Source organism: Diabrotica undecimpunctata, chromosome 10 (assembly GCF_040954645.1).
Source record: "Diabrotica undecimpunctata isolate CICGRU chromosome 10, icDiaUnde3, whole genome shotgun sequence".
In the NCBI taxonomy this organism is placed as follows: Eukaryota; Metazoa; Arthropoda; class Insecta; order Coleoptera; family Chrysomelidae; genus Diabrotica; species Diabrotica undecimpunctata.
This window is the reverse complement of record NC_092812.1, coordinates 33102790-33116154: the sequence shown is the minus strand read 5'-3', so window position 1 is coordinate 33116154 and position 13365 is coordinate 33102790. Positions and strand designations below refer to the sequence as shown.

The 13365-nt window shown below is 32.4% G+C and overlaps 1 protein-coding gene across 1 annotated transcript in view; it reads right to left on the bottom strand.

Annotated features, from left to right (window-relative positions):
* The window catches only part of LOC140452384 (lachesin-like), a 294235-nt gene that overhangs the window by 36622 nt on the left and 244248 nt on the right, over positions 1-13365 (bottom strand). Inside the window, exons 4-5 of the mRNA XM_072546600.1 lie at positions 6382-6540; positions 384-512 (exon numbers count right to left, since the gene is read on the bottom strand). Coding sequence (XP_072402701.1) covers positions 384-512; positions 6382-6540 — 288 coding nt within the window. The remainder of the gene's footprint in view (positions 1-383; positions 513-6381; positions 6541-13365) is intronic.

Here is a 13365-nt window from a genome sequence, read left to right as displayed (position 1 = left end):
AGTGGAAGAGAAGTATACATTTACATATTACAAGATGCAGGATGATGGATCGAGTACAAGCAATATTAAGTGAAGTAAAGTGACCTTATCTAGGAAAATTAAATCGAGCAAGACCAAAAACAAAGGTTGTATGACGACCTCAAAAGACTATAAAGCTTAATTGGAGAGGGAAAGCATTAGATAAAAATAAGTAGACACTTATAAAAAATGCATGGAAGAGAAAAAGACAGTTTCGTTTAATTATGTACTTAGGACAACTAAAAAATAGAGAAATAATGAAAAAACTAATCCAAAAACCAACATGTTATAAATCATTTTTGAGTTATCGTCGACAATTGGGAAATATCCTAAAACAGTAAAAATATTAGGAATAAAATACTTACAATTTACGCTTACTTTGATTCTTTTGCTGACTGTAGGAGGTACACCATTACTAGCAATGCACAAAAAAGCTCCCATATCAAGCCTGGAAATTTTTATAAGCTCCAGCGTTTCTCCTTCCCATTCGGAAACTGAAAAAAAAATTCGACATGAACAAAAATTGTTATTGTCAAAAAAATATAAACTAAAATATATTTTTTTGTATATGTTGATTAGTGGCAACAGTCTAAAAAAGTGAATAATGAGGAAGTCTACAAACAATGAGACAAATAAAATTTTTAAGATATAGGTACCAGGCAGCTAGAAGTAACATCGAAGAGCAACGTTGAATAAAAAATTAATTAAAATAGATAATACGCTTAAACAGTGTAATATTTTCCTTACAATTCAACTTCTATTAGAACCTGCTGATCAAACAAGCCTTGGAAAACCGTCATTTGTAGAATGAGACAAGCAAATAATATTTGCCAATATCGAAATAGAAGAAAGTCTTAGACCAAGAAGTTAAAAAATCCTGAGAAACTAAAATGAATAATACAAATAAATAATGTTTACTTCTAGAAGAAACTACAAAAAAATTAAACAGATAGGCGGATTATTTCCAAGATTTATTAAATGCCGACCAACAAGCGGACGTGGAGGGAAATGAGAGTTTGCTAAAAAGATCATGCGGGGACGTGCAAAGAACCAACTGTAACTGAACTTAAAGAAGTAATAAGAGACCTAAAAAATAAAAAAAGGACCGGAGAAAGGAAGACGGCAAAAGATTGCAAGAAAGAGTCTTCCGCGTAACACTAGCAGCAATGGAATAGCGATCATATTTGATCCACAAAAAAGGCGACAAAACGGATTGCGAAAACTATAGAGGTGTATGCACCATTAGAAGTGATCTATAAAATACTTGCAAAAATTATTAATATTAAAGATTGATAAAATATGAAAGCAGTAGCGGAGAATATTAGAGAGGGTTTAGACCAGAAAGAACAAATACTGATCAAATAAGTATGTTAAAATTAATACAAAATGATAGCTGCCAACAAAACTTAGGACTACATTTATTTATTGATGCAATTTATTGATTTTAACCAGGAATACGACTCTATATAACCGGAGAGTGCTATATGAGGTAATGTGATCATTAAAAATACCAGAAAATCTTACGGCTACTTAGAGTTACGCTTAGGAATTCTAGCAATAGGGTAATGATAGAAGAAAGCTAGTATTAGAACAGATTGTAAGAAGATCAAATATAAGCTTGTGCAGGACCATATTCAACTAGTGTATAGCGTAGGCAGATGATGTGGTGATACTAGCAAAAACGAAAAAACGTTACGGACTAACAATAAACCAAACAAAAACGCTATATATGGAAATGAGGTGACATAATAAATGGTAGCAAACATATCAAAATAAAAGGAGAAGAGCTGTGTATAATTTTCAAAAAGTGACAGAAATTGAATATTTAGAAGTAACCATAACAAACAAAGGAACAGAGATAGACAACAGATTGATGAAGAGCAACAAAGCGGTAAATTCACTAAATTCAAAACTGAAAGACTCTGAAGACCTTAGTTACATGATGCGAAAACTATTAGAAGAGTTTACAGAGTGGGGTTTGGAAGTGAACATGGAAAAAACTGAGTACATGAGTATCGGAGGAGATCCACATAACCTTCTCGTAGAGGAAAATCAAGAGATCAAACTATGTGATGACTACAAATACCTATACAGCGTTCCACGTTAAGAAAATAACATTGCGGAGATAGGGCCATGTATTTCTTATGGACGATAGAAGCGCAGCGATGCCACGATCAACACAAGCGCGATTCAAAGTTGTATAATTTGTATTTTCGTTTTCACAGACATGAATTAAATAATTGTTTTTTAACGTAATTGACCAAAAGTGTCCATTCGAAACAGATGAAAAGTAGGGAAAATGATTTTAATTAAATAAATAGTATTTACAAAAGATAATTTTATTTTAATTATAGTAAAGACAGTTTATTTGTTTTTCGGTAAGAATATCATATACCATGAATCATAGAAATCAGTAGAAATTATTGCTTAGTTAAATCATGCACTTTGCCGGCTATTAAAGATTTAAAAGCAAATAAACGGAATGCTAATAATGCTAATAATAATACGCTTGGAATGCGTATATCTAATTACTAATTGCAACTTAAAATAATACGGTGTGCGTATGTCAGCGATTTTATGTCATTCTCTGAGACTACATAATGATAATAAGGCTTTGTGGTTCTTCAGTTGTTATTCTGACTTTACAGTTAAATGTTAATTGAAAATGGAAATTCGAAAAATATATCGACAATCTAGTAAACCGCATGCCTGAGAGTTTTGGCAACACTGATCTCCATAAGCCTAATGTTATTTTCTTAACGTGAAACGCTCTATAGGAGTAAAGATCACTCAGGATAGAAAATTGGATGCAGCCATTAAGGAACGAAATACTCAGGGAAGGAAAGGCATAGCCTTCCTGAACAGCGTACTGTGGGATAAAAACATCTCTAAAGAAAATAAAAGAAGAATATACAACACCATAATAAAAAGTATCACAACATATGGATGCGAAGTGTGGCCCCTAAAAGACAGAACAGAGAAAATGCTTAGAGCAACAGAAATGGACTTCTGGCGCCGCTCGGCGGGAATCTCCAGAAGCGACAGAATAACAAACGAGAGAGTCCGAGAAATCATGGGGGTTACACATAATATTGTTGATGATATCAAAACGACACAACTCAGATGGTACGGACACGTAAGGAGAATGCCGGAGAATAGAATACCAAGACAAATTCTTGAATGGCAATCAAGAGGTAGGCGAAGACCAGGAAGGCCTAGAAGAAGTTGGAGAGAAGGAGTTGATAAAGAAATCAGAGAAAGAGAACTGGAGGACGATCTATGGAACGATAGAATGAGATGGAGATTGGAAATCGGAAGACGTCGAAGAACGTTGTAAACCGACATTATATATATATATATATATATATATATATATATATATATATATATATATATATATATATATATATACAAAACTGAAAGCAAAAAAATGTGCCAAGGACAGCGCCACTGCGAATCCACGAGACTGTAATAAGATCCACAGTGATGTATACCAGCGAAACGAGTATTATAAACCAACAGGAAGAAAAGAAACTAGAGATCTGGGAAAGAGAGGTGCTCAGAAAAAATAGACGGCAGAAAATATTTGGAGAAGACGAACAGATGAAGAATTAATGAGGATGTATGAGAAATCAATAATTACGGCAAAAAATTCGAGCTCAAAGAGCTAGATGAACCGAATTATTAAACGAATACGTAAGGAGGGAAAATGGAAAAAAAAGAAAAGGGTGCTCAAAAGAAGAAGTGGTTGAAAGCAATAAAGCAAGATTTATCAGAAATAGGTGTAAGAGTTTGGACAGAAGAAGCAAGGAACCGGAAAAAATAGAATGAAACTACTACAGCTTTAGAAGCCAGATGCCTACAAGGTCTGAAGCGCTGCAAAAAAAGATTTCCCAACATGACCGGTAACCTCCAATGATGAAGACGACACAAAATCGTTCGGTCTTTGTAGCATTCCACATATTATTATTTCTGTACTGTGCAGCTAAATTATAACAATTTTCTGGAGCTTTGCTTAGGATGTACAAAAGTGTGTTAGTGCGAAGTACTTTGATTTATTGAATGAACTGTTTTAGTGAACAGATCTTTAAATTATTCCTTTAAGTTAATTTTTGCCGTTTATTTATTTAAATTCTTTTATCTCGTAGGTAGTTCACCGTTTTTAAGTCATAGTTTAAAGTTTCTCATATATATGTATATATGAGAAACGCTCTCGCTATGTGCTTAATCTGAATTATAAATAGAGTAATTAAGGTTTATGATTAATGCAACGCGTATACGACTGAAACGGATATAATTGACAAAGAACTTCGCTTCTATATTGCATCTAATTTATTCGACATAGTAATCACCGATAATCCATCCAATTGTATATCGGCATTAGTTTTTGGCTTATACGGCTCATTAAGCTAAATAGGCGGTTATCAAAACACTGCACTGTAGCCTGATAAATGTTGATTTCAAGTAATCAGTTTGAACCTTTTCACTGCGATAAATTCGATAAGAATTCGACCGATGTGTTTCATAAGCGTTCACTTTTTATGATATTTGAAACATATTTATATAAAATAACAAGATTAAGGAAGGATGCTTGGGACACTCCATTTATAGATGTCCGATCTTATCAATGGACTTAAAAAACCAGAATATACAGAGTGTTGACAAATCATGACAGTTTTCTATATAAACGTATGTCCGCAAATGTTTGAAACAGATGAAACTCGTGTATGTCGGGATTCACAGGATAATTGTTGTATTAATTGTAAAACAAATTCACATTAATCAATCCCTAAATCTTGTCTAGCATATATATAAAACAAAGTGAAATAAAGAAGAAAATGGCTGATGAGCTTTTACGGAAGCAAAAAATTTAAATAAAACATCATATGCTTCGCGGGCCACACTGCTAGACAAAAAGACCAACGTTGGAATACTACAATACAACATTGGAGACCTTACGAAAGTAAACGATCAAGAGGAAAACCACAGATGAGATGGGTTGATGACAAAAGAATAGCAGGAACAAATTGGAAATATGTTGCTCAGGATAGAGACCGATGGAAGGAGTTGGGAGAGGCCTATGTCCAACCATGGACGACAGAAGGCTAAGAAGAAGAAGAAGATGCTTCTACATTAAAAGTTAAAAATAATTTTCAAGATTTATCTTATTTATCGAAGGAAGAGTTTTCCCCTTGCCCACAAGAAGGACTAATATCAAAAATCCTAGACAACCTTTTTCATCACAGTCAACTAATTTAATTATTTTACAAGCAGGTCGAAATTGAAACGCTTCAACTCAGATCAACACAGTTAACAGTAAGCGAAATCTCCCATTCAAATAGTAAATCCCCTCTAATGTTCCCATTTAATTTTAAACCCGAGAAACCTATTAATGTACCACCAAGAGAAAATTTTGAATCTGAAATGTCAGATAAATGTATTAAAGGATTTTTCACGGTCTTTCAGAAAGTACTAAGTGAAGTAACATCTTTTGAAGAACTTTCAGCCATCAACGTAAATTATATTAAAAATATTGAGTAGGTACCTATAATAATCGTAATTAAAGTATATCTGACAATGACGACATATTCTACCTGAACTAATTAAAAATGTGTCAATGGAACGCACGTTTCGCTGTATCCAAACAGCATAGTAAAAATATTATCAGATTATGATGTTAATGTTGCTCTAATATCAGAAACATGGTTTAAACCAAAAGTAACTTATACATATTATGAATATTCTATTGTGCGAAAAGATAGAATAGATGGTATAACGGATGTCGCTATTCTTATAATAAGTAATATCAGCTTCAAAGAAGTGTTTCTTAATAATGTAGCAGATGGTATGCAAGTCAGTACAACACATATTTTGTTTCTAAAAACCTATCCATTAATTGTATTTCTGTGTATTGTCCTCCAAATGTATCAGCTACTGTGCACAATTTTTCCAATCTTTTTAATAACATAAATAATTGGAGGAGATTTTAATGCGCACCATGACCTATGGGGCTCATATAAAATCAATCAATCAAATCAATCAAAATAACCTGGTAATTTTATTTTACCCCAAAGGTGGGGTCAAAACTCTTCTGTCGATTTACCACTAGTATATCAGACATCGCTGATAAAACTAACTGGACGGCGGTACTAAGAGATACTCTTGGAACGGATCATTTTTATTTTTTTTTATACTTTTTTACTTCTATTAAGCATCAACTTTCAAATAAAAAACGATTTATAATAAACGTCATGTAATTATAAGAAGATGCTTACTCGAATTAATAGTGATAGACGACATACATGAAACTAAAATAGTATAAAAGGTAACTACTACCGAAAAAACATATTTTATAAAGCCTACCTTGAAGTGTCTTATTTATGGTAATTTTGGTATTATCGTCCCTCTTCCATTTAACGCTAGGTGTAGGAAATCCGGTGGCTTTACAAGTTAACGTTTCGTTGGAGCCTTCCCTCACGATCGCATCGCTGCTGCTCAAGGAGTCGTTTATGTTTGGAGGAACTGAAAAATAACCAGTCTAAATTTCTTACTCAAATAAACAATAATTAATGATATTATATATCAAATATTGCTCAAATTTTTATTTATATAAAGTAAAATCAATAATAACAATCATCAGTATTGGTAACTCTCAAACTGTACAGTTGATTTTATGTAACAATCTTAATTCTTATTTGGTTCTGAAAAAAATTGTTGTGGCGTTTTCATGTTATAGTGTTTGTTACAACTTTTTTCAGTGTCTTTTTAACCTTTCAGTAGACGCAGTTTAATTTTGTGTATCAGTAGTCGCACACGGTCTACTAGATCGGTCATAAAAATAGTCCTTTGGATGCATTTTGTTTAAATTTTAATAAAACAATCTATTGTTTGTAGTTATTTTTAACATTATTTATTATTTAAATTTAAAATTAAATTTATATTTAAAATAATTGTTTACGTAGCACAAAAAATGTTCACAATTTTTGTAATAGTTTAATTTATTCTCTTTTTTACTAAACAAATTACAATTAATTTAAATAGAACATAACAATAACATATCAGTCTTCAAGAACTATCTTAAACAAAAATAAAACATTATTTTACTAAAATTATCATAAAAAATATAAGACATGGCAAAAATCATAATAAAATTAAGCCGGATAATATTGTTACAGTCATTGCAAATTGGATTTACATGTTCCAAACAAAGATACTTTTTACAAATCGAACAAATATATATATCATCATCATCATCATCATTCAATCTTCGCTTATCCACTGCTGGACATAGATCTCCCTCATAATTTTCCATCTATTTCGATCTTGTGCCTCTTGCATCCAATTCCTATGACAACGTTTTGGATCGTCAGTCCAACGTGTTGGTGGACGACCTCTACTTCGGTAGGCATCATCTCTTGGTCTCCATTCCAGTATCCGCTTTGTCCATCTATTGTCTGTCATTCGAGCCACGTGACCTGCCCAGTTCCATTTTAGTGTTGCTACTCTCTCTACTGCATCAGCCACTCCTGTTCTTTGTCGTAGCTGGCGATTTGGGATCTTGTCTCGTAGTGAAACGCCCAACATAGCACGCTCCATCGCCCTTTGACACACACGGATCTTTTGAACTGTTTTCCTTGTCATGGTCAACGTTTCGGCACCGTAAGGTAACGCTGGCAAAACACACTGATTAAACGTTTTTCTTTTAAGGCATATTGGTATATCAGACTATTTGAAAATATGGTTCAGCTTGCCGAAGGCTGCCCAAGTCAGTCTTATACGACGGAGAAGCTCAACGGTTTGGTTGTCTTTTCCTATGCGAATCTCATGACCTAGGTATTTATAGGCCATTACCTGGTCTATGGATCTTGTTCCTATGCATATATCTTCGCAACTACATATATATATATATATATATATATATATATATATATATATATATATATATATAAAGATACAAATATATGAGGTACAAAAGTTAAGTAGTTTTAGGGTAATATATATAACGAAGAAAATCCGGCGAAAAATAACCCTGTATTTTTCATTTCAAACAGTCAAACAGAATAAAAATGTCGTTTAATAGTTCATTAGAGAAACATCCTCTTGTATACTGATTGGCTAAGCGAAAAAAATTGAACAGGGAATGTCCTTCAATCGAGTAAAGTATAAAAGAAGCCCTTGATTGCGATCGTATTTCTTCTCGGGGGGTAGAAAGCTTTCATTAAGCACCCCAAACATACGGTTAAATATAAGGTATTGTCAGAGCTCCACATCCGAAATATCCAATTGATTCTTCGTCATTCCCTTACAACATGTAATTTATTTTGCTCTAAATGTGTCTGTGACTTGATTTAACACGGATATAAAAGAGAACAAATTCTTTAACACCAAAAAATTAAACCGAAACATATGAGTTTTAATCAACGGTTTCAATTACAGTGTAACAATATAACAGAAATAACTGAAATCGCGATCTGGGCTTACGCCTCATTGCCAAATAAATAAGTATTTTATCTTATTTTATCAAATTTATCTTTTTTTTCTGGAAGATTTATTGCTGAAAAAACAATAATTGTTATAATAATAAAACTACCACAAAAGTATGAAAATCTGCACCTATTCCTTATCTGTCAGACTCCGGTATAAAGTAGCTTGTATAAAAGTCGACTACCATGTAAGCTAGACATGATAGAAAAAAAAGTAAAAATAAAATTCGCTGAGCTTGAAGACACTCAAACCGGATACTACGAGAGATATTACTTGTCCTGTACCCAGAACTCTTATATGGCAACCATATGAGGGCGTACACGACCACTACTAGGAATCTGAATTGTAGTAAAGACTTCCTTATTGACTATATATTGAATTAAAAAGTATACGTCCGTGTTTAAAATTCTAATTTACCTGTATCTGACAGACAGTTAAATAGAGTATATCAATCATTTTCAAACGGAGTATAATAAATATTTTGTGCGACATTTTTCGAGAGGATATATACTTGATTTTCAGAAGATATCCATAATATACTTCATGTTCTTGAGTTAATACCTGCTGTTTTTGAAAATATGATTCATATAAACCAAGTTTCTTTTTGACTTAAGTTTTATGTATTGATCATCTGCTTTATATGTCGAAGACGTAGATAACTCTGCTAAAATGAAACGTGGAAACAACTTACTTTTATCAATTGGGAAATTCCTAATGAATTCTGGTAGTTAAAAAAGTTTGTAGCATCTGAGCATTTGGCTTGCTCCCTAGAATACTAATGTGTGTCGTGGGCCAGGAGGTCAAAGTTTATCATCAAGAAGACTCTTTATCAGTCCCCGCAACTAGACAGCACGTGATTGGGGTTTAGATTTGATTCTTATTATAAAATCTACCAAATTTTATTATATATTGACATTTTTTACAGGTATTCCCGAGAAAATTTAAATCAAACTATGTCTACAATGCTAGCAGTATGAAAATACAATTTTAGAACAAACTTACTAGTAGATGATCCGATATAACAAAGACCTTCATGGATCTGTTAACAGGACAAAAATTATTTGATATGTAATTTGGTATTTAAAAAAAAAAGAAAAAAGACGAGGTGCCGATATAATTTTGTCCAGACTATAATTATTAATAATTAAAAAGTGACTTTTTATAAATTCTGCTAGTTATTTTAACAAAAAAAAATAATAATAATACTAACGGTAAGTACAAAGCGTAAGTACTCAGCTACAGCATAACGACAAAAATATTATTAACTGTGAAAGAAAATATTGGATTAACTAATAAAGTGGATACTTCACACTCTTTACAAAAAAGCTAAATTCAAAAGGACTCTACAAAACTTATAGTATTATTATCATCATCATTAGCAACCCGTATGCGTTCACTGCTGGACATAGGTCTCCCTCAGCTCTTTCCATCTGTCTCTATCTTAGAAATATGCTTTATTGTCACTGAAAATTGTACAATTTTATGGACAAAGCTTACAAAAAGTCAAAAAAATAACAATAACAATAAAAATTTACTAAAACTACATAAATCGTCAACATCACAAAATAAAAGATAATAAAGTATACAATCCATTGGAAAATTTAACTAAATTGCAAATTGCACAATAAAACCTTACGAATTAATAACTTTAAAGTTGCTGCAGGTGATACCCAAATAGATATAAAAATACTTTAGTTACTTGTACATAAAGGTACTGTAATTTCTGAGCTATTCGTTAAGAAACTCTTCTACTGAATAATATGGTCTTTTAGATAGATAGGCTTTTTGTCATTTTATGGATCTTAATGAAAGAAGCTGCAGATTTAAGTTGCAAAGGGAGATGGTTGTACATTTTTGACGGGATCGGTAGATACACATCAAAGGTTGAATTTCTGGTGGAGTAGTCATGAGTAGGTCTTGATGGAAAAACATGGAGGTGTTTACGAATTAAGCAAACAGTTTCTAAAACATATAAAGAGGGAAGAGTTAAAATCCCGTGATTTTTGAAGTAGCTTCTGCAATGTGCTATTCTACTGAGGCCAAAAAGATTAGATTGGGCAGCTGTACTAGAACCCCAAAAAGGAAGACCATATCGAAGATGAGACTCGAACAAAGCAAAATATGTTATTTTGGAAGATGCTAAATTGATTTCCTTCGAAACAGATCTTATTGCATAGCATGCTGAGGTGAGTTTCTTACTTAACAAATCAATATGACGGGACCATTTAAGGTGGCTGTCTATAAAAATACCAAGAAATTTTACAGATCGACGATACTGATCTGGTTGTTATTAAGAAGCAAGGGTTAAAGAGCTCCTTTATAAGATAATGCTACTGTCTTATCCACGTTAAAAGAGATAAATTTGTTCATATATGACCAGAGTTGGAGAAGCAACTATTTATAGACTTTTCAAGCAACAAAAGAAGGTCAACAGGGAGAAAACCCATTCATATAGACGATAAAGATTCCTATTTGGATAAACTTTAAGTAGACGTAATGAAGACGAACCTTTGCCAAACATTAAGAGATAAATTGTGGAAAACTTTACGTGAATTACAATTCGTTTATAAGAATAACAATAGAAAATCTACGCTCATAGAGAAAGAAGAAATTATTTGTTGGAGGAAGCAATATTTAAGGGAAATTCGAAAATTCGAACTTAAATGTTCAAAATGATATTCACCAACATCCATACAATTATAAAGTCGCTGTTAGAAATTACGAAGAAGATTTTGGAGCATTATAGAGATTACTAGACTACATTCATGTAGGTATTATTCGTTGTCTTAGTTTTTCCAATGAAGCTGGAACGGTATTATAAATCTTGATTTTTAAATAACCCCATGTGAAAAAGTCCCGGTAAATCGGTGATCTTGCTCTCTATTCAATAACAATTATTAATAGCTGATGAATAAACTGCTTGGAATTATGAATTTATTAATTTAAAATTTAGTCCAATTTATTTACGTTTCATTTAATAAAGTTTCCTATTGTTGTTGCAAATGTTGCAAATTTAGTTTTAATGTAGTTTTTGACATGACCGGAAATTGACACCAGCACAAAATAGGCTCTATCTTTAGTTTTTAGGGTTAATATCGAAAAAAATATGGATGTCTAAATTCATCAGAGAAATACCTGTCTAACAATGGGCCAAACATGGTATATTCCCTATTTAAAATTTAAGGCTTGGGGTACTGAAATGGACGGGGCTGACAATTGACAGATATGTATATCGTTAAAATATGACCCCTTTTCGACCTGTTTTAGCATTTTCACACAATTAAATGAATATTGCCAAATATTGGGGTACACTCTTTCGAATGGCCAACTCTATATATATATATATATATATATATATATATATATATATATATATATATATATATATATATATATATATATATATATATATATATATATATGTTATGGCGAGCACGCCACTGTGTGTGTGTGTGTTTTATCTCAATATTCAGACTACTTAGAAGATGATAAACATCCACGCTGAGTATCTCGAGGTGTTTACGATATTATCAAGAACTATGAGAGGTTTTTAGGATAGTTTGTAATTCTTAAGTTAATATAGTCTTATACCCTAAACTGTTAACATCTAAATAAATTTGTGCATTTCATTCAGAGTTACGTTATTTAATTCTCCAACGAACACATATCATTTTATAGAGAATAAAAGTAGCGCAGTCAGTAGAATTTCCAATTAGAAAAAGTAAAGCCTTTTTTTAATCGATTTTTATCGTTAATTGGAAAATTGGAGAATTAGTGACTTAGTATTTGAGTTCCGAGTGTAAGGCCACGAGGAAGGAAAACTGAATGAACCCGTAAGCAACTTCGAAGAATTCCAAGTGTAAGGCCACTTGTTGTGTAAAGCCACAAAGTAATTCGGAAGTTCTGGGGAGGCGCAACTAGCAACTTCGTGAAATCTTCTCAACCAGCTTTAGTGAAAAGCCACTCGACCCTGGAAACGGTGAAGCATTTCCACAGAAGAAGCAACATCTCGGCTACCATTCCGACTACATACAGTTTAGTATTTCGACCAGTTCCAGTGTAAACCCAGTTGATCCAGAAGGTACAACGTTCTTCACCCGTTCTAGTGTAAATCCACTTGATCTGAGACGCTGCAACGTTTTCGACCAGTTCCGGTGTAAAGCCACGTTCTCACGGAAATACTTGAGGTTAGTCGAATTATATTAATTTTTTATTTGTTTTCATTTTTTTTATTTACTCTGTTTCGCAATTTTCAAACTTTTAAGCTATCATATCTAGTATTTGCATTTTTTTTAATTGTTTAATTTATTTTTGATAATACAATGGCAACTAACGACGTAACAGCAACTACGCCAATAATTTCCGCTACCACTTCTAATAATTATATTAATTGTGACAAAGCTATCAAGCTTATAAATGTTTTTGATGGGTCCTCTTCAAAATTACATTATTTTATAGATTCTGTTGATTTCATTTTTGCAAAATTTGACCCAGCGGAATTGCAAATTTTTCCTTTTATTGTAAAAAGCAGGTTAGAGGGAAAAGCTCTTGATTTCATTGGCTCGAAAGAATTTTCGACATGGCAAGAGATAAAAAATGCTCTCCTTTCTCAGTTTGGTGAAAATTTGGATTTGCAGTGTCTAAATTTTGAGTTATGTCATTTTAAGCAACGTTCTAATGAAAAGCCTACAAATTTCGTTGATAGAATTGAAAAACAATTAATAAGAATCAATAAAGTTATCAAATACGATTCAAATTTGAACAATGTTGAGAAAAAATGTTTAAATAATTTTCACAGTAAAACTGCAATTCTGACCGCTATTACGGGCATAAAAGAACCTTTGTGTCAAATGCTTCGCTCTT